The sequence below is a fragment of the Squalius cephalus genome, assembly GCF_949319135.1.
Source record: "Squalius cephalus genome assembly, chromosome: 24".
Taxonomy (NCBI): Eukaryota; Metazoa; Chordata; class Actinopteri; order Cypriniformes; family Leuciscidae; genus Squalius; species Squalius cephalus.
The window spans coordinates 27223847-27247169 of NC_137145.1; the positions used below are offsets into that span (position 1 = coordinate 27223847).

The following is a 23323-nucleotide window of genomic DNA, read 5'->3' on the forward strand; positions in this document are numbered from 1 at the left end:
ATTTTTTTTTTTTGTGCGTTCCCGAGATTAGACCTTCCTTAACATAATGCCGAAAACCCGAAGTCTCTAGGTGGTCTGGTTGAGGAGTAGATAGAAGTGCAAGATTGGTGCGCACAGACGCACAGAACAGAAATCATGAGTTAACAATCGCAATTTGTCCGGTGGAAAATTGCGCTAAAAATCATGGAAATGATTTCCACATGATTAACTTGCTTTATTTCAGCATTATGCAATTCTGTTATTCCAATTTAATGTACTTACGTTGGGTCAACTTAATTTATTAAGGTTGATTCAACTTGTTTACTATGGTTGGACACAGCTTAATTTAATAGTGTCAGCCCAACTAATTTACTTAATTTGCATTCAACTTATGTGTTTGTTATTTTCATTCATCCATTAATATTTCATTTATTTTAGTGACACATAATTAAATTGATAGACTATAGCTAGCTATTTGCTAGCAGTAGCACATATTAGCATCTTAAATGCTAAGATTTACATGCTTCTTCAACTAAAAGTAACCAAATCAGTCCACAGTCAAACAAAATGCTCCACACTTCTCCACAATGGTAACCCACTGTAATTTAAATGGTTCTAATAATTCCAATGTAATTGAATATTAAACACAATTACACACTATCAAGTCTTCCCCTTTTCTCATTTTCTCAAAAAAAACATAAAATAACACTATTTATTCTCTCTTAATTCAACCATATGCAAAGCATGCTGGGAACTAACAAGCACTGCCCAGTTTCAGTTAATGCAACACAAATCATTCATGTAATCCAACACAAACGGATTAAGTAAACTTAAATTTTACATATTAAGCAGATTGAACACAATCAAATTAAGTTAGGGCAAAATGGCAGTTGGCGTCGCACTATACTGCCACCCTCTGGATGTAAGAATTTTGTACTTAACATAAATGGTTTGTGTTTAGACAACACGTTAGGATTTTGTACTGTTAAGTTGAGACATAATTACGTGGACCTTAATAGAAAAAAACATTTCAAGTCAACAAACACAATTATTATAAGTAAACTAAATATAAATATATAGTGCACAACCTTTCATTTTTTTGAGTGCAGGCTGGTGCAGCTTTACAAGACATGACCACAGTTTACACCATCTGCTGTCGACTTTCATCACTGAAGGCTCTTTTAACCCTGGCTCCTTATCAAGATTGCACCCCTTTTGCTTGTTAGCGGTTGTGCAAGTTAAACGTCTTTTAGGCCCTGTATTAAGATGTGTTCTGGTCGATCGGATCACAAATGGACGATGGAGACACATATCTGTGTACACCTGCTGTTTTAATCCGTCTCTTTTGTCCATTTTAGACCTCTTCTGTCCTGATTTCTTTGAGGTGAGGTTCTATGGGTGGGTAAATGTTTGGGCTTTTCAGATCTTTCAATCTAATGGACAAAATATAATCTTGCAATATGAACGCGCTCAGAGACGACGGAGAAACACACGGAGAATATCAGCTTTAGTTTCGGTTCTGTCAGCCGTAAGATTACGCTGAGCGCTGTGAGTGTGTGTTAGAAATCAGGAATGATGAGAGGACATTGTTTTTGGTTTGTTTTTCATCTTCAAACTAAACTTGGGTCTCCAACAGTCAAAGTGTAAGTCCCGTCTGGCTAGAGCGTTTCCCATAATGTTCATGCGTTAGGCCAGTAGACGGAGAGAAGACGGTCTTTAGTGGCTGTTGAACACATTAGATCACATGAGTGTTTACACTATGAAAGCAATCCGGTCTAATGTGTTTTCATCTACCTCTGGAAGTGGTCAAAACTGGACAAGCTCGAAGCGTTTTAGACCCCGAGTACACCTGTATTAGCATTGTGATCTGATCTCTAAGCACAGCATGGTGTAGCAGATAGTATTTAACAGCATCTGTTTCCTCTGCTTGTGAGTTTTGGGCTGGAACATCTTCACAAATGCCTTGCTGTAAAAAGTTGTGTATTACGTCTGTATATCGTGTAAAAGGTTACGTAAGCTTTTAGGTTTCTCTGCAGCTTCTCAAACCTCTTCTTAGCCACCTTGAAGTTGTTCAGTAGTTCTGGTTTATTTGGTTTCCAGGGTAAATCAACCTGAAAATGTCCATCCTTAAAAGTTACTGTCTGATTAAAATGTTGTAAGGCTTTATTTCTTCTGGACTCTCAGCCGTCTTGTTCAGTTTCCCCAAAGACTCGCAACTGTTTTGAAATCTGTGTATCTTCTTCCAAACAAATTTGCATGCAGGTTGTGTCTGTTACGCGAAGAGATTCGGTTAAACTCTCGACTCGACCTGATACCACTCACCAGTAGTAGTCTGCTCCTATTGACACTGAAAGCTCAGAATCATTAGTGTCCTCAGAGTAAAAAATCCACAAGTTGCAGACCCTTCAAGCTTCTTTTGCACATGTTCTCCAGTAACTTTCATAACAGCAGTGCAGACTTGAGGAGTCCCTATTGCTGTGATTTCTCTTCTCTGATTCTCGTACACTTTCAAGTGTCAGTGCTGTCATGATGTTGCGTTCTGTAGTTGCAGGACACTCAGCTCCGAAACTGTGGAGATTCAGCGTCTCTTTATTCAGCACTGTAGCTGTTATCTTCTCTAGCCTCTCTTGCACAAAGCTTCTTTGACTGCCTCCATCCAAAAACAACGTATAATTCCCTGCCGGACCGTCCATCCATGCCTGAACTGTTTGACGCAGCACAGTTGTTTGTCCTTCAGCCTTTGGCTTCACAGTGCTTGACACCGATGACACTACAGCTTCAGAGCTAGTCAAGTCAGCTTTATTTATATAGTGCTTTTTACAATACAGATTGTTTCAAAGCGGCTTTACAGTGATAACAGGAAAATAATGCAACAAAGTTTGTTTCTAGAAGAAAATAGCGTCACAGTCCAGCTTAAGTAAGTTCAGTGATGGTTCATTTTTGTGGTAAAAAAGTTATTAATTTAGTTCATTTATATATTTATATGTATATATGCGCCACTCTGGAGAAAACAGTCATGTCATCGTCCAGCTCAGATCAGTTCTCATATAATGGTGTCAATGCAGGAGATCAAATATTATTGCTGTAATATTAAATGTCCCCAACTAAGCAAGCCAAAAACCAAAGGTGAAAAAGGCAACAGTGGCAAGAAATCAAATCTCCATCAGTGACAGAATGGAGAAAAAAAACCTTGGGAGAACCCAGGCTCAGTCGCTCAGTTCTCCTCTGAACGAATAGTGTATGATTATGGCAGCATTACAGGTCAGAGGTCAGATTGGATCAGATTCTGAATATTTATCCATCTGGTTGAAGATCAGGGTCATCACTCGGTATGGAGACGGGTTTGTTACAATCTTCCACATTGTCATTGTTAACATCAGGCTACTTGTCATATTGCTACCATCTCTAAACTTCTGGCACTGGGAAATACTAGACAGAAGAGGCACGGCCTGTAAGTGTCAGGGTTTCGTGACGGAGTCCTGTGGCGCTCCTGTATCGTCTCGTCTTTGTGCGAGCGTGTGGTTTCGAGCGAGCTTGAGCCGTGCGCTCTCTCTTCTGTGAGCCTTGTTTCAGTTTTGGCGCATCAAAGGCAAGAGTTGCTCCTGTGAAGAAGCTTAGTTGACCACGTTTAGGGTTAATGGGAGCTCTAATCGGAGCTAGAATAGGACATCATCTGCTTCGTCCCTTGAAGATGTAGAAAAATCTAATTCGCAAGAGGACAGATTCAGTAATTGTCTCACGCTGGATACAGAGTTCTGCTCAGAAACGGAAACCATTTAAAGCTGATAGAGTGGCTGAGCTACAGAATCCCACAAACCCTGAATCGTGGTCACATCGTAATGGTAAAGACAATCCAGCTGATTCAGCTACTCGAGGAAAGAGTGCAGATGATCTGATACAGAGTAAACTCTGGGGGTTTGGCCCGGCTTCTTCAGCTCCAGCTCGCTCGGAGGAGCCGGAGGAAAGCTGTTGCTGAAACGAACACTGGTCTGAGGTCTGAGTTTCAGGTCACCGTGCAGTTTGGTGGTGTTGCACCAACAGAACCTCTTTTGGATTTAGCGAAATATAGCAGATTGAAGACTGTGTTTTGAATAACTGCATGGATAAAGAGGTCCATCACCAATGCCCGATCCACATATAAAATCCAAGGCGAACTCACAGCAGAAGAACTACTTGCAGCTGAAATGTATTGGGCAAAGGAAACTCAACAAGGAAATACATTTGCTCAAAATAGGCGTTGACAAAGACTCCAAAAACAAGGATTTGAAACCATTCTTAGATGAAAAAGGACTCATTAGTGTTTGTGGATGATTACAAGAGTCCGAGTTCAGTTTCAGAGAACAAAGCTAAGACACTCAGAATTACTAGTTCAGAGTTATCATGACAGAGAGATGCATTCAGGTGTGAGGGATACACTGGTTCAGGTGAAAGAGAAATATTGGATTTTGCATGGCCGACAGCTTGTGAAGCAAAATATAGGACACTGTCATGTTTGTAAAAGATTGACAACAAAACCAGCTCATCAAACTACTGCACCTCTGCCAAAGGACAGAGTTACTGAAGCACCACCCTTAGAAGTCACCGGGGCAGGTTTTGCCGGCCCATTGGATGTCGAATCAAAAGGTGCATCAAAAAAGGCATATATTGCATTCTGAGTAGTATAGAGTCCGAAATAGAGTCCGAAATTCTTGCACGGTAAAAAATAAATACGACCTCACGTTGTGTCAATCACGTTTACACACTGCCTCCGAAACTTTCGTCCATCATAAAAAAAAAATTGGATCTGGCAAATTTACAAAATTACATTTGGCAAATTCCTATCGAAAGTGGGCATCCCTCTGCCCTACTCACGCCGAAGGGCAGAACATGACCATAAATTATTAAATTACTTCCTTGAAGTGTCCCCTGTGCCAACAGACTTGTGGAAAGGCCCTTCGTGAAGGGATTAACTTTCATTTGGAACACTCCTACACTCCTCCCTTCCCGAAGTACCCTTCAAGGGTGCAAAAACGTTTGGAATTCGCCCATTGCGTTGGTCATTATGATGGGCACACATGAAATGATCTGGCTGCACCTGTGTCCTATAATTTGCGCATCATCAGCCGGGGAACCTTCCACTCCCATCTGCACTTTTATGGGACTGTGGTCTCACGCCAATTTGCTTGTTGTGTTCAGTAAATCTGGCCTAAAACATGCAGTGTTGGGGGGCTCCAGAAACAGGTTTGTGAAAATAGTCTTAATTCACTTTAAAATAAATTATCACAAGTAAAAATAAGTTGTATAAGGCTCCAACTCTACTAGAAAATCTTCAGGATTACTAGAAAATCATAGGAGTGTTGGAGAAGCTTGGTGCTAAACTCTGCAGGAAAGTACACAACACAAATGATGGGTCAGAGAATTAGGTGGTGGCTACCATTGCCAGGATTTAAACGGACAATTTAGTTTTGATTTCATGATGAACTTAAAAAATACCATCAGCCAAAGTTTATTCCCAATATTCACAACATTTAGTCTAATTTCAATTTGATGTAAAAGGAATTAACATAAGGCAGATTTCCATTACAGTGGAGGGAAATAATTGCACATTCTGACTGTAATGAAATATATGCATTAAAAATATGTTTCTAAACATGAAATATCACTCGGGACCTTGTTTGATGAGGCTCCAGAATGTGCTGTCTTCATTAAATATTCCAAAAGAATTAAAACCAGCTGCAGTAACATGTCATACTATGACAAGTAAATTCTATGCAAGCTTTTACATTTCGACATTCAAATATACAGGATAAATGTAACACATTCTTCCGAACCATTCAAGGTGAATGGAAGAGCTAAATAAGCCTACGATATGATTGTAATTACAACAATGTGATATCTTTAAGTGGATTGTTTTGGTAACAAACATTCAGTAAGATGTTCCTTTAAATACAAATAAAGGTACTGCTAATTATGACAAATTCTTGTCACTAAAAGTAACAAAGTCAGGCTTGTAACATGCTCTAAGAATTGATCTAAACTGTCTGAACAAAAATCCTGTTTTGGTTGGCTAGGTCCATGACATGTGGTCCTCTGCTTCAGTTGTGTCCTGGTTTCGAGTGTACTGTGATGTACTGTACATTTCGCAGGTGGTGGTTTGCAGATTGATGTCATGTGTAAAAGCCTGGCATGGTTTTGGTAGCACTCTTTTTTTCTAGAGCAGGGACGTCGTGTGCTGGTGTGCCACTGGATGAGACACAGGACAGTTGCTGGGTTTTAAAGGAGGAATCCTGAGATTCAGTTGGCCGAGTGATGGAGATGTTTGGGTTGGGCTGCTTGGTCTCTGAGCTTGGCTGTGAGGTGTCGCCACGACGTGCGCCGTGATCTGGAACATCTGCTGAAACTGCTCTGGGTTTTCTGGCGGGAAAGCCATCCTGAACTGAAGGAAAATAAATATATACAGAGGTGAAAAACAGAAGGAAATTCTGATGAATAACAGATTTCCCACACTTTTTCAATAGTGAATTTGGTGACTTCTCTATGAACTTTCTATTTGTTTAAGATTTCTGCATAAGATTTGTTTTCTTTCAGATTTATTCACTATATTTGAGATGATTTTTGTACCAATTTATCCATTTTCAAAACACTATGCATTAAATAAACTGTCAGGGCTCCAGACTGCAACCAGACTTTTTTCCTGCTGGTATGACTAAATTTTGTCAGAGGTCGCGCTGGTGCTACACCACATTGTCCAACTGATAAAAGCTGGCATTTCTGCAGCATATGAGAAACAGCAAACGAAAGTGGAATGAAACTGCGCTTCTCGTTTGAGCTGCAGACCGTTTATCAGCTCGGAGCAGTAATAGAGAGAGCAGTGCAGCTCAGATCAGGTCTCATCACACGACACCGTAACTACACAGCGCTGGAGATCCGGTGAGAAAGCATTTGAATTCACTGCAGTATTAATGACGTCACTGCGAGATCTGGTAGGAAGCGTTCAAATTCAGCGCAGAATTCTCTGTAATAAACCACAGATCAAACTGTGTTGATGTGGAAACCAGGAGAAGCATTGTGCCATGAACGAACAAGTTAAAGAAGGCTTTTCAATCCACAAATCACCAACATTTAACATGGATTTAATGTAGTAACTGTAACCATGGTATTGTGGCAGAAGCAGTTGAGTGTTTTTTATTCATCTCAGGGTCCGTACGACCTTTTAAGAGTGAAATTCAAGCACTCTTTAAGGACTTTCAAGTGCTTTACACTTTTTCCAGCACTTCAAAGCTCTGGAAAAATGATCCATTTTTAGGGTTATTTTTAATGTGATGATTTGCAAAAAGAAAAATTACTTCGTAACAAACAAACACTTTTGTTTTTTGAAAAAAAGACAGTATATGGTGGCAGAAGAGCAGTTATTTGACTTATTAGCCATTTCCACTCCCTAATAATATATGGAAAAACTTAGGAAGTCACAAATTCTTATAAAAAAAACAAACAAAAAAAAAACTTTTATTCCATTTGTGACTGAATTACACAGAAAAGAAGAAAAGGTCGCTTCTTTCATAACCACTGAAGCTGTCGGTCAGTTCAGCATGATACTATAGAAGAACAATGGTACATTTAATAAGAATTTTAAGAATAAGAATATAGTAATATTTAATATAAAGAATATTTAAATTTTCCCAATAAAAATGAGCTTATTGCACATTACTGTTGTTAATAAAAGTTGTTTTTATCTGCATCTCAATTCAGTTCAGTGCTTTACTGTCAAATTTCCAATAAACAAACATACAATATTATTAGTAACTGCACTTATTAATGCAAAACAATAGTAGTTTTATGATTAAAAAACCCTCCAGCGCAACTGAATGAGGTGCTGCTGTAGTGCTCCTGCTCTCAAGTGTTAGTCTGGAGCCCTGACTATATATGAAGCACTTGTAAATACAAAGCTAAGTTCTACTGGTTTTGTGTAGTTATTTTTTATGAGTGCTTCTATACAGTAAATGCAACATGCCTGATGCACTCTTCTCCGGTGAGCACGTCTTCTTGCCAAGGGATTGTGTGAATGGACAGGGCAAAACTTTTGCCGGAGTGTAAGTGTTCAAAGGAGCCTTCTTTGTGGGCAGAGCTGAGGGTTCAAACAAATTAAAACAGGTTCAAACAAATGTACAGTAAACATGACACAGTGGCAGTCGGTGCATGCTGTTTTGACCGTACCTGGCGAGGATGGCGACATTTCCAGGACTGGATCATTGGATATGGCTATGGAGGCGAGGAAGTCATCCACTTGTTTGAGAGACAGGGAATTATGGAGCGTCTCCAAGGGACAGATTGAAGGAACCATGGAATACAACTCAAAACCTTCAATGAAATATACAACATCAGAATCTGAAAAAACACCTTCAGCTAGAATAATCATATAGCATGAACTATAACTTAAAGGGATAGTTCAGGATTTTAGACATGAATCTCTATAGCTTCCCCATAAGCAGTGTGGTGCATTGACCATGACTTACCCCCGACAGCGTCCTGTGAGCCGAGCTCCGGTCCAGTTTTGGTCAAGATGAAATTAGTCCGGCAAGTTTGCTGGGGTCACGGCAATAAAGCTTTTTTCTTCTCAAATCAATATGTGTTCAAAAGAGTGATATATTTGCGTCACAAAACCGCTGTCTATGGAGAGGTCAGACCTCGTAATGGCTTGGCACTATTTTCTCCCCCATCATATCACTGCGCGCTGCCGCTACCTACAGCCAGCTGGGAGCCGCGCACGTGTCACTTTGTTTACAGCTCGTAAAGAGAACGATAACATGTCTGACTACAGCAGCGACGATGACAACATTGACTTCGACACACAGCCAAAATGATATCTTTTGGGATATCAAAAGGATAGCTTCTTTATCTTCGCCAGTTTGGAGTTCACATTGAAGCCCAGAGCAATGAGCCAAAGTCGCCTCAGAGCAACATCTGCCACAGGAAATCTTTGAAATGTGTGAGGAGAAAGCGCCACATCTTTGTTTGTACAGTCCGGATAGTCACAATTCCGCACCATTTTCTACAAAGCTTGTACAAACCGATCGCTCTTGGTGAGTAGCTATGTTAGCTCGTTCGTGTAGCTGTTCTGAGCACGTAAACACTGCCGAACAACTGAAAAAGTGGTGTGCGCCTGCGCAGCTCGCAGCTGGCTGTAGGTAGCGGCAGCGCGCAGTGTTATGACAGGGGAGAAAATAGTGCCAAGCCATTACGAGGTCTGACCTCTCCATAGACAACGTTTTAGAGACGCAAATATATCACTCTTTTGAACACATATTGATTTGAGAAGAAAAAAGCTTTATTGCCGTGACCCCAGCAAACTTGCCGGACTAATTTCATCTTGACCAAAACTGGACCGGAGCTCGGCTCACAGGACGCTGTCGGGGGTAAGTCATGGTCAATGCACCACACTGCTTATGGGGAAGCTATAGAGATTCATGTCTAAAATCCTGAACTATCCCTTTAAGATCTTGGAGAGATGGCAGAGATATGGCGTTCCATTTCCTCTAAAAAAAAAAAAAAATGACAAGCAACAACACCGTCAAACGTGAGTTTGAGGTGGGCAAGATGGAGGCAGATGGGTCACACAAAGAACAGCTCACAATACCTTCAATCTACCAAAAACATCACTTGGCCAAGATGGTTTTATGAAGCGGAAATGACAATCGACCTACCTTGTACAAATATTTCTTTTTCTCAAATGAAACTAGTGGAACAACATGATTATGATTTGATTTGATTTGATTTATTCAAGTCATGCAATTTGGCACAAGATGCCTTTGTCTTTTAATAAAAGCATTAAGCAACAAGAGGCCATGCGTTACAGTTATTATACCACAGATAGGTGTTATTAACCACGGTAAAACCACTGTAACACACAGCCTCTCATGGTTTATTGCTTTTATCCAACAGCAGAAACAGTTCTAGAAGACACATATTCCATAAATAGTAACATTTGTCAAAATTAAAAAATCAGAATAACCAATTCTTCTGTCAAGTAATATAGTTCATTAGACTGTTTACGGTTGCCAAGCAACATAACATTTATATATTCATATAGAATGTGCGACAAGTGTGCCTTCGTTGGCATTTTACATTGGCTTCAAATGGGACTCAGTTCATTAGAATTTAACGATAGAACTGATTCGATTTGGAGTACAAGTGCTGTCCCCACTTAACACAGATTGATTTACTGCTTTTAAAAAACAAAAAACAATAAACAATTTAACAATAAAAAAAGGCATCTTAAGAAGTGAATGAGTGAAGGAGCCAATCACACAACAGTATTAGAAAACTATTATTAGGCAATGTTCAAATTATTAGGTTTGGTGATTTACCTAGAATAGGACTAAATGCAAGATGAGAGTATGTCTTGTCAATTATTAAAAAAAAAATACAAAGGAGAATATGCGATATGTGTTACTTTTCCTTCTGGGAATGCAATGAATAAACCAAAAGCTAATGTTCTTGTGGGTACATAAAGAAAGATAAAAATACGATAGGATTCTGAGTTGATCTAAGTGAGACTGAAATTTGCTAAGGGTCAAAAACTAAGGTCTATAGACTAGATCTGAGTACTTACTACACAAGACTGGGAACTAGAGCCAAAATAAACAACAAACACTAATTAGACAGAATAGAATGTGTATATTAAGTATGATTAACACTTACCACTGAACAAACTGGAAAACACTGACCCATTTAGAAAAGCAGATTAAAAGAAAAAACAAACAATAAAAATGATATGCTAAAAATGTCTAAACTTCCAAAAGCATCATCTTGGATGTTATCAACTTATAAAAACACTGCAATGCAGCATTATGCACAATATTTTTTAAAATAATTCTTTACATTTTAGCCAATCATTGAATTATTATTTTTTATATGTATGTCACTCTGTTGGATGATAAAGTTTCATTTATGCTATAGAATTTGAAATTGGAAAAAACACAGAAAACATGTAAACGTTAGTCAAGCTAAAATATGCAGAGACATTTAAACAGGTTAAAATAAAGTGTTATATTAAATAAATATTCTTCATATAGGCCAAAGAGCAGCAAATTATTTTCACTTGAAAACTGTCAACGTATTTCATCAGTTTCTAGGAACTAGTTCATTCAACCACAAATAAACAAGCAAATAATTAAAAATAGGTAACAGCAAAATATTGTACTTTATGTACATGCGATTTTCTTTTAAATCCATGTAATGAGATCACCGTCCAGAGCAGACTAAACTGTTGATCAAATATATGCATGATGCCTGGTGTTAAATGAGTATCTTTAGTCCTTTAAAATGTCACATTCCCTGTGCCCTATCCTGGGGTTGAAGAGGAACTCTATATCCAAGGAACAAATAATAAATCAAAAACTGAATGTGAGGGGAAAACGTGACTAGGAATTAACAAAAGCAAACATACCATTGGTTGGGTGTCGCGCAAATGAGATAGAAAATCTTTTAACAGCAGAACCACGCGTAGCCTCTGAGAAAGAGAAAAACAGGTACCTGAAATGTATAAGAGCTAACAGAAAGAGGGTTAAAGAAAGGCTGAAGAAGGCAAGAGTCATGCAGGAAAGACGCAGAAGAAAAGCAGAGGAGTGCTTGTGTCTAGTGTTGGGACAGCCATAGGGTTAGGGATTAAAAAAACTTTCAAAATGAAACCTTCGTTTCCTTTCTGTTCAAGCAAACACACCATATTAACCCTAGAATGCATAAAGGGGGTTAAATGGACATGATAGAGCAGCCGTTGAATTGACACAGCAATCAACTAGTCAGAAGATAGACTGTGATGTCAGATAAGAGAGACTTTGAAAAATGTACAATGCTGTTCCAAGAGACACACCACTTTTTGTTCAAATAAAATAACTTTTTTCTATCACTACCCCAAGCCTTTGTAAAGGGTCTCAAAATGACCCGTAGGCTTTTCATATGGAATTTTGACTCACTATCTATTTTTTGGTCAGTATTACTCTTCAACTGGATCTTGGACTAGCACACACTAACACCCAGAGGCATTAGATAAGGCTGCAACATGACGACCCCAGTATCAGGACTTCTCATTGGCCCAAAGCTTATTTATGAACTACCTCCATTTGACCCGTCTTTACTCTCAAGGTTCAGCACGGTCGTTTACTGGCCATGCAGTGAATCTCCACAAACCTTCTTACAGTAAACGGACACAAGACTACAACACATCCACTGCACTTATTCAGATTTACACACATTTACCTGTTCTTCGCCTTATTAGTTTCAGAAAAACAACAGCATGTCTGCAAGGATCAGCGAAATAATTGGCAAATGTTGCTAGTAAATTAAAATCTCACATAATTGAATTCAATTATATTGAACTGAATTTGGTTATGTAGGACAACTGAACATTGCTGAAACATTTAAACTGGTGCATAATCCAATTCTTCAATGATTTAATGATAAAGATAAAAACAGGATGCCATCTCTTTGTACGGGTCATGCATTCTAGGGTTAATTCTATGATGGACGCTACACTTTCTTTAGCACTGCTACTTCATGATCTACAACGCTCTTGCTTCACAACAGAAATTAGCCGTGGAATCTTAAATAAATAAATAAAAATAATTTGTGGGAACCAAATATGAAAACAAACAACATAATAGGACATCAAAACATATGTTGAGTTATATTTCTCCTCAAATAATAGCTACAAAGTCAGAAGTCACTTGTTGCATGATAGATGGTCTTCAAACTTGCGTTGAACAGTTATATTATTCCAGCACAGACACTACAAGTAGGCTGGATATGTTAACAGAACCATTAACAGATTCCATAATCCTATATAATTGTATGAGGAATCAATCATTTTACCAAAATAGGTTAACTAACTAAAAGGTATAAAGGATTTGTTTGCTCAATATTTCTTTAGAAGTTAACACAATATCTGTATATAAATCTTGCCTAACTCCAACTCGCTATGGTAAGTCTGCAGTAGTTATTTTAATTCAGAGCTATGGGGTTCAGTTTGCTGGGAAATTTCTAGCTTCCAAGATTTGCCCTAGGATTTTTTCTAGTCATGTCTGTATACAAAGAAAAAAGGTTTGTCTACTATGGTGCAGGTGTGTGTGTGTGTGTGTGTGTGTGTGTGTGTGTGTGTGTGTGTGTGTGTGTGTGTGTGTGTGTGTGTGTGTGTGTGTGTGTGCAGGATAAGGGGAAATACCAAAAACACAGAATACCATAGTGTACTTTAAAGGGGTCATGACATGAGAAATCAAATTTCAAAGATCTTTTGACATAAGAAGTCTTTGTTCCATTAAAACATCCTGCAAGTTTCAGAGCTAAAATCGTCCTCCACATTATAAATAAAGCATTTATTTAATCAAGCTCAAAATACGACTCCTTTGGATATTTGGTGATCTGTGACGTCACACGGGCAAATATATTTGCATACGACTGCCTCCGGAGCAAGACATCGACCAATAGTTTTAAATCATCGCACCACAAGCCCCACCCACTGGCGTTCAGTCGCTTAACGGTTGACATTTGCCTACACTGAATGTGAGCATCATGTCAAAAGCAAACAGAAGCCATTATAATGACTGACGCTGATACACTGATAGAGAATACAGATGTGTGTTCAGATTATAATGACTGATGCTGTCTACACTGATACAGTATACAGATGTGTGTTCAGATTATAATGACTGACGCTGATACACTGATACAGAATACAGATGTGTGTTCAGATTATAATGACTGACGCGGTCTACACTGATACAGTATACAGATGTGTTCAGATTATAATGACTGATGCTGTCTACACTGATAGAGAATACAGATGTGTTCAGATTATAATGACTGACGCTGTCTACACTGATAGAGAATACAGATGTGTGTTCAGATTATAATGACTGACGCTGTCTACACTGATACAGTATACAGATGTGTGTTCAGATTATAATGACTGATGCTGTCTACACTGATACAGTATACAGATGTGTTCAGATTATAATGACTGATGCTGTCTACACTGATACAGTATACAGATGTGTGTTCAGATTATAATGACTGACGCTGTCTACACTGATACAGTATACAGATGTGTTCAGATTATAATGATTGATGCTGTCTACACTGATACAGTATACAGATGTGTGTTCAGATTATAATGACTGATGCTGTCTACACTGATACAGTATACAGATGTGTGTTCAGATTATAATGACTGATGCTGTCTACACTGATACAGTATACAGATGTGTTCAGATTATAATGACTGATGCGGTCTACACTGATACAGTATACAGATGTGTGTTCAGATTATAATGACTGATGCTGTCTACACTGATACAGTATACAGATGTGTGTTCAGATTATAATGACTGATGCTGTCTACACTGATAGAGAATACAGATGTGTGTTCAGATTATAATGACTGACGCTGTCAACACTGATACAGTATACAGATGTGTTCAGATTATAATGACTGACTCTGATACACTGATACAGTATACAGATGTGTGTTCAGATTATAATGACTGATGCTGTCTACACTGATACAGTATACAGATGTGTGTTCAGATTATAATGACTGATGCTGTCTACACTGATACAGTATACAGATGTGTGTTCAGATTATAATGACTGACGCTGATACACTGATACAGTATACAGATGTGTGTTCAGATTATAATGACTGACCCTGATACACTGATACAGAATACAGATGTGTGTTCAGATTATAATGACTGATGCTGTCTACACTGATACAGTATACAGATGTGTGTTCAGATTATAATGACTGACGCTGATACACTGATACAGAATACAGATGTGTGTTCAGATTATAATGACTGATGCTGTCTACACTGATACAGTATACAGATGTGTGTTCAGATTATAATGACTGACGCTGTCTACACTGATAGAGAATACAGATGTGTGTTCAGATTATAATGACTGACGCTGTCTACACTGATACAGTATACAGATGTGTGTTCAGATTATAATGACTGACGCTGTCTACACTGATACAGAATACAGATGTGTGTTCAGATTATAATGACTGACGCTGTCTACACTGATACAGTATACAGATGTGTGTTCAGATTATAATGACTGACTGATACACTGATGCAGTATACAGATGTGTTCAGATTATAATGACTGACGCTGTCTACACTGATAGAGAATACAGATGTGTGTTCAGATTATAATGACTGACGCTGATACACTGATACAGTATACAGATGTGTGTTCAGATTATAATGACTGACTCTGATACACTGATGCAGTATACAGATGTGTTCAGATTATAATGACTGATGCTGTCTACACTGATACAGTATACAGATGTGTGTTCAGATTATAATGACTGACGCTGTCTACACTGATACAGTATACAGATGTGTGTTCAGATTATAATGACTGATGCTGTCTACACTGATACATAATACAGATGTGTGTTCAGATTATAATGACTGACGCTGATACACTGATACAGAATACAGATGTGTGTTCAGATTATAATGACTGATGCTGTCTACACTGATACAGTATACAGATGTGTGTTCAGATTATAATGACTGATGCTGTCTACACTGATACATAATACAGATGTGTGTTCAGATTATAATGACTGACGCTGTCTACACTGATACAGAATACAGATGTGTGTTCAGATTATAATGACTGACGCTGTCTACACTGATACAGAATACAGATGTGTGTTCAGATTATAATGACTGACGCTGTCTACACTGATACAGTATACAGATGTGTGTTCAGATTATAATGACTGACACTGTCTACACTGATACAGTATACAGATGTGTGTTCAGATTATAATGACTGATGCTGTCTACACTGATACAGTATACAGATGTGTGTTCAGATTATAATGACTGACACTGTCTACACTGATACAGTATACAGATGTGTGTTCAGATTATAATGACTGATGCTGTCTACACTGGTACAGTATACAGATGTGTGTTCAGATTATAATGACTGACGCTGTCTACACTGATACAGTATACAGATGTGTGTTCAGATTATAATGACTGACGCTGTCTACACTGATACAGTATACAGATGTGTGTTCAGATTATAATGACTGACGCTGTCTACACTGATACAGTATACAGATGTGTGTTCAGATTATAATGACTGACGCTGTCTACACTGATACAGTATACAGATGTGTGTTCAGATTATAATGACTGATGCTGTCTACACTGATACAGTATACAGATGTGTGTTCAGATTATAATGATTGACACTGTCTACACTGATACAGTATACAGATGTGTGTTCAGATTATAATGACTGATGCTGTCTACACTGGTACAGTATACAGATGTGTGTTCAGATTATAATGACTGACACTGTCTACACTGATACAGTATACAGATGTGTGTTCAGATTATAATGACTGACGCTGTCTACACTGATACAGTATACAGATGTGTGTTCAGATAATAATGACTGACCCTGATACACTGATACAGAATACAGATGTGTGTTCAGATTATAATGACTGACACTGTCTACACTGATACAGTATACAGATGTGTGTTCAGATTATAATGACTGATGCTGTCTACACTGATACAGTATACAGATGTGTGTTCAGATTATAATGACTGACACTGTCTACACTGATACAGTATACAGATGTGTGTTCAGATTATAATGACTGACGCTGATACACTGATACAGTATACAGATGTGTGTTCAGATTATAATGACTGACGCTGATACACTGATACAGTATACAGATGTGTGTTCAGATTATAATGACTGACGCTGATACACTGATACAGAATACAGATGTGTGTTCAGATTATAATGACTGACCCTGATACACTGATACAGAATACAGATGTGTGTTCAGATTATAATGACTGACGCTGTCTACACTGATACAGAATACAGATGTGTGTTCAGATTATAATGACTGACGCTGTCTACACTGATACAGTATACAGATGTGTGTTCAGATTATAATGACTGACACTGTCTACACTGATACAGTATACAGATGTGTGTTCAGATTATAATGACTGATGCTGTCTACACTGGTACAGTATACAATGTGTTCAGATTATAATGACTGATGCTGTCTACACTGATACAGAATAAAGATGAGCATTTAGCATTAAAAGTGAAAAAATATGAAGCATTAGCAAATCATAACAGTGGCTGTTTATTTACAAGCCTTAAAAAAAGTGTTATTTCAGACAGAGAGGCAGAATGAGGGTTGAAAATGATTTTTCCACATATATATTGTGTGTGTGTGTGTGTGTGTGTGTGTGTGTGTGTGTGTGTGTGTGTGTGTGTGTGTGTGTGTGTGTGTGTGTGTGTGTGTGTGTGTGTTTTTAAAAAATCCATGTCATGACCCCTTTAATGATAAAAAAAGAAAATGTTCATTTTAGTTTCAGTTTCAGCCAGATCTTTAGTTACAGCCAATTATTTTTATTTTGAAGCATCAATAACAGAACTGATTCTAATGACATAAAACTGCTTCATATGCACTGTTGATAAAACTCTGCAGTGTAAAACCAACATATGTCACCAAAATATGATTGAAAGTTCAGTGCGAGTGAAATCAATATCTGATTATATGAAGCAGAACTCAGATTTCAGTCACAGCATGCTGAAATTAAGTGTTATAAAATGTGTTTTTGCACAAGATTAATATTTGTGCCTCCATTTACCATGTTTGATAAGCTCTATGTATGTGCGTTGATCAATGTTTATATGTGAATAAAAGCCTAATTAAATCTGTTTATCAAAAAAGCGATCCTGTCTCTTCAGAAGACTTACAGAAGAGCCGCTCTTTTCATGTGTATTACTTTTACCCTTTTTTATGAACTTTTTGAAAAGTTTTGCTTGCTTGGACTTTTAATGGAGGGACAGAAATCTATCAGGTCTCATTAAAATATATTTGTTTGTGTTTTAAAGATGAATGAAAGTCTTATTCAGAATGGGTTTATGAGGGTGAGTAAATTACAATTTTTTTTATTTTTGGGTGAACTATAAATGCAAAACTTTTAGCAAAAAAGTTCATTTAATCTTTTTCATTTTAATGGTTTTACTTAATTCAGTTCAATTTTAGCTACACAGTGTATCTGAACAGACCTTATAGTTATTTAATATTAAGATTAAGAAACTTAACCCTTGTGCGTCCTTAAGAACATTTTTGTCTTTTTCTAAATAGTTTTTTTTTTCATGTTAATGCCAAGTGCATACATGTAGGCAGAAGTGTGTATTTTCATTGAAATTTTAATTAGAGATGTACCGATTGCAATTTTCTTGGCCAATACTAATTTCCGATTTTTTTGTAAGTGTGACCTGCTGAAACACAGCACAAATAAATGCAATAGAATAAAGAGATATATGTATTAAACACGGCTTTAGTTTTTTCAGGTGGGTGTACAGTAAATTCAGGTAAGAAATACTACAGAAATTAAAGTAATCAAATACACTGGATAGTCTTCATTGTAAAAATGAAAAAATATAATTTCATTTAAGATTAATGCTTAAAATTTAAGTTACAAAAGTTATTCAGTGAAAAGCAGAGAGTGATTTTCTCTGTCTTTTGTTCTTTGATTAACATGGCAGACAGAAGCAGGTTTATTAGGCTGCTGTCCCTTTAAGAGCTTATGCACAGATCCAATATACTGTTACACAACATGTGATTTCACTCAACTATTTACGTTCCAAAAACTGACTGTGTTTAACTGAATACTCGGCAAACAGGCACAGAATCGAAAAGACATGAGACTGACCGGCCGGTCACCGCTCCGGGCTGAGCATGCAGAAAATCGGACGATTCCGATTGATCGGTGCATCTCTAATTTTTCACCCTCATTTCCTTTCATAAATCTATTTTACACTAACGTACACAAAATAACTAAAACCTCTATAACTTTTTTTTACTTTTACTATTTTTACAACAATCTCCCAATGGTCTTCTTTAAAATGAGACCAAACTTAAGTCTGTGCTCCAAAGCTTCACATTTTTTTGACCTCAGAGTACCTTTTAATATTGACGCACAAGGGTTTAACGAAATGTGTGTTATTGTTACTCTTGTTTGCAGTGAAAATAATGATCATGTAAATCTGTGGTGTAGCTACTGTAGGGAAAGCTAAGAAAACAGGTGACTTTCTTGATGTACGTACATTAAGTCATATGGACTGATTACATAAAAACAAATGGGTTTACAGTCTGTTAAAAAAGTACGAGTTACATTAATGTAAATGAATAAATAAATAACATTATTTGCTAAAAGCCCAGAGATTCTGGTGAGACGGACTCTTTAGATGAATTCAACATCCAGCTTTGCGTTACACAGGACGAGACATAGGCTACACATAGGATTTACAAAAGAAACCGTATGTTTTTTTACAAGGATTATCGATAATAACTTGTTATTATACTTGATTTTTAATGAAACATACGCTATGTACAGTTCATAGCATACATTTCATGCAAAAGCATTTGAGTTACAAGATTCCCAAAAAGATCCTGAGTTTGTTGTAATGTAGGTTTCTCATCATAAATTAATCTAATCGGGGCAGACGGGCATCTGTACCACAACACAGCTACAAAACGACGACTTATTCCAATGAGAACAACACAAAATCCGGTAGTTTCCCACTGAAAACACAGATAAGACTCCAGGATTCCTTAAAAGTAGGGACGGGGATTCACCATTAGAAGGTGTGTGTGCGTGTTTGCACATACCATCTAAGAAGCCAGAGGAGGTCAGCTTTTTACGGTGTGCGTGAGCGTAATCTTGTAGGTTAGGAGCGCTGGAGGAGCCGCCCAGCACCATGGTGCTAAACAAGCCAGCACAATGAGACCCTGATGGGAGTTAGAGAAGATACATACAGAATCGGGTGTTCCAGAGACACACCTCGCAGTGCATGCAGCATGCAGCATTTATTACAGATTCTTGCCACAGAATGAGTAGTGCAGCCTCACTGAAGCATCCCATAATGACAGTAATGTCTTTTGTCAATGTAACCTAGTTAGGTAAAACGATCTTCAGAGGACCTCACTTTAGGGAGAAATAAAATAAAAACACTCTTCCGACCAATAAGACATTAGCTTTAGGGTCACGTGAAGTGACATATCAAGCAATTACTAAATGAGAAAGACTAAATGAAATGTGTAATACACTTACACCATCTTTACTACAACTGCTGTAACTATTCCAGTATTATTACCCACTGTAGACCACTATGATAACCCTTAATATAGTCATTCCATCGCTCCAATCCAGGGGCTGGATTCACAAAGATCTTCTTAAAGGACAAGTTCGGTATTTTACACATAAAGCCCTGTTTACAGATCGTTTCTGATGAAATAGAACGGTTAAGATTAAACTTTTGACAGATGCTGCTGTCGCGAGAATTTTAGGTTTATTTCGCTTTCCCCTCCCCCCTCAAGAATGGTAGTCTATGTGCACTGGAACAATCCTTCCTAAAACGCATTAAACTTTCATTTAAAAAGAGATGAAACTCACCGAGTGGTCAGGGGTGTTCACTGATATGCTCACACAAAAATCGCTGCAAAAGATGCTTTCCAACAGGTTTTATCGTAGTTTTTGTCCAACTCCATTGACTTGCATTGAATGTGCTGTGAGGTACGGTATTACTCCGCCGCTTCTTCTTCTGCTTCTTCTGTGTATTCAGTGAAATGCCAGTGGTTTGCTTGCAATTGGCAAATGTGCATTATCGCCACCAACTGGGCTGGAGTGTCTATTATTCAAGCTCTCAACGGAAGAATCTACGGGTGTGAGACGTTTGGAAAAATAGATCCACAGTTTTACAATGAATGGTAAAACACCTGTTGGAAAGCATCTTTTGCAGCGATTTTTGTATGAGCATATCAGTGAACACCCCTGACCACTCGGTGAGTTTCATCTCTTTTTAAATGAAAGTTTAATGCGTTTTAGGAAGGATTGTTCCAGTGCACATAGACTACCATTCTTGAGGGGGGGTGGGAAGCGAAATAAACCTAAAATTCTCGCGACAGCAGCATCTGTCAAAAGTTTAATCTTAACCGTTCTATTTCATCAGAAACGATCTGTAAACAGGGCTTTATGTGTAAAATACCGAACTTGTCCTTTAAAGAAGTTAAGAAATCTCTAAGAAGTTCGTAAGAATGGTTTTACGTGTCTTGAAAAAAGTTATCAAACATTTTCTTAAGAAGAAAATGGCAGACTTGTTGTGACTTGGTGTTATCTGATTGTATGGCGGTCCTTGCAGAAGACTCGATCATTTACTCTCCCTCGAGTCGTTCCAAACCTGTATGAGTTTCTTTCTTCTGCTGAACACAAAAGAAGATATTTTGAAGAATGTCGGTAACCAAAGTGTTGTGGGGAAAAATTACTATGGAAGTCAATGGGGTCCATTAACTGTTTGATCACTGACATCCTTCAAAATATCTTCTTCTGTTAAGCAGAAGAGAGAAACTCATACAGGTTTGGAACAACTTGCGAGCGAGTAAATGACAGAATTTTCTTTTTTCGGGGACATATCCCTTTAAATCACCTTTCTTCCCCATTCTGGTGCTCAGTTTGAACTTCAGCAGGTCGTCTTGACCGTGTCAATGCCTTAAAGCATTGAGTTATGCAAAATACATTAGATATTTACACTGACGAGCAGTTGAACAGATGCACATAATAAAGTGGCCCGATGAGTGTATGTAGCTAGTGTTGAAATGTTGTAATATTTGAAACAACCCAGTAAATTCATTAAACATCTTATCTTTGAAATTTTAATACAATTTGGAGGTTATCCTACCTTTAAGAGGTTACTTACAATTCAAAACTAGAAAAATCTTAAGAGAAACAAGACAAGAACTTTCTTAAATGTTTTTGAGAATACAGATTATTTGTGAATGCGGCCCCAGGAGTGTACGATTATATCAGTTACATTTTAACTATTCATAGTTATTTTTTTTGCATTATGGCAAATCTGTATTAATGGAACACAATTTGCTGTGATTGACCAGAATGCATTTTGCTTTTGTTTGGGTGCACACATTTTTACAGCAGACAAAAAACTCTTCAGGTGGCAAGCTTTATAGTTTTATGATGTTGTATAAATCTGTGCCACATTGTTATGTCACTTCACAAATCACGATGCCATTGATGTCACATCGCAAAGCACCAAACTAAATCACACAAGCTCTTAGTTGTTCGAAAGATCAGTCGAATTTACACTAAATTTTGAGGGCTCACACGAAGAACACATTCTTTCTTGGTAACATGTCCATGTGCTACTTTTCCCCCAAGCCAACATCAACATTTTAGTTTAAAATGTCTATGAAAGTATAAATCAAAGTGCACATCGTAGGTCCTGTGCCCTTTTGTCTTCACTAGTTTTAAACTGTCCTGCACTATGACAAGAGAATTAACTTGAATTAATACAAAATTAAATTCATATGGGCTCAAAAAGCTGCATATATAATAAATCTAAAAATAAAGAAAGAAAAATGTATTACAATAATGGGGCCAGTTGTATTATTGTAAATAAGAATGTCTATTAAGAACTAGTCTGACCAACTAGCAATTAGTTAGGGCTAATTAGGATTCAAATTAGACTAATCTATGTTTTTATGTAACTGACTAAAAGTTATGGCCTTTTTGTAAAAAAGACTAGTCTAAGCAGTTGCAACCGGCCACTCTTAAAAAAAATAATTAAAAAAATCACTCATCGAAGAAAATATTCTACAGTATATAGAACCTAAAAGGGTTCTGTCAGGAACTTGTTTCATTTTTCAATTTAATTACATTTTATTAATTAAACGACTCATAAACACATCACACCACAAGAAAAAATTGAAATAACTGTTAAACATGAAAGTATTATGCAATCATTTAAGATTTTCTTCTTATATAGAACCTTTTTTTTGCATAACACGTTCTTTAAAATTCAAGAACCCTAGGGTTCTATATAGAACCTTTCTTCTAAGAGTGATGTCACACCGCAGGCCATGTCCTGTCACCTACACATCTACATACACTTACTAAAGATGTATAATTACCCAGTAAGGCAAAAGTATAGAAAAGAGGCTTGTGTGTATACGGCCTACAAACACACAAAGGACATTACAAGCATATATGAGAGTCAGCACTGTATTAGTCAGCTGTGTGGCAACAATCTTAGAACACAGTGTGTTTCAGAGTGAAGCTCACTGACAGTATTACACATTCACTTCCAATTCAGACCCAAATTAATTGGTCGTTAAGTTTAAAGAATCAAGAGAGAGCAGCCACATCAACATCACACACAACAGAGATTAGAAATGGAACGGCAAAATATTATTTGGACATAGAAAACCAGGACAGTG

General features: G+C 37.6%; 1 protein-coding gene across 6 annotated transcripts in view; it reads right to left on the reverse strand.

Moving 5' to 3' along the window:
• Window positions 1-5663: 5663 nt before the first annotated feature.
• Window positions 5664-23323, reverse strand: part of ppip5k2 (diphosphoinositol pentakisphosphate kinase 2) — a 50009-nt gene continuing 32349 nt past the window's right edge. For 2 of the 6 annotated variants that reach the window (XM_079862226.1, XM_079862231.1), the window contains 6 exons: window positions 19706-19825; window positions 11405-11467; window positions 10657-10677; window positions 8173-8316; window positions 7970-8083; window positions 5664-6394 (listed from right to left, as the gene is read on the reverse strand). In XM_079862226.1, the coding sequence (XP_079718352.1) occupies window positions 6126-6394; window positions 7970-8083; window positions 8173-8316; window positions 10657-10677; window positions 11405-11467; window positions 19706-19825 (731 nt within the window). In that variant the 3' untranslated portion in view covers window positions 5664-6125. The remainder of the gene's footprint in view (window positions 6395-7969; window positions 8084-8172; window positions 8317-10656; window positions 10678-11404; window positions 11468-19705; window positions 19826-23323) is intronic. The other 4 variants (XM_079862230.1, XM_079862227.1, XM_079862229.1 and 1 more) reach the window with 3 other exon arrangements.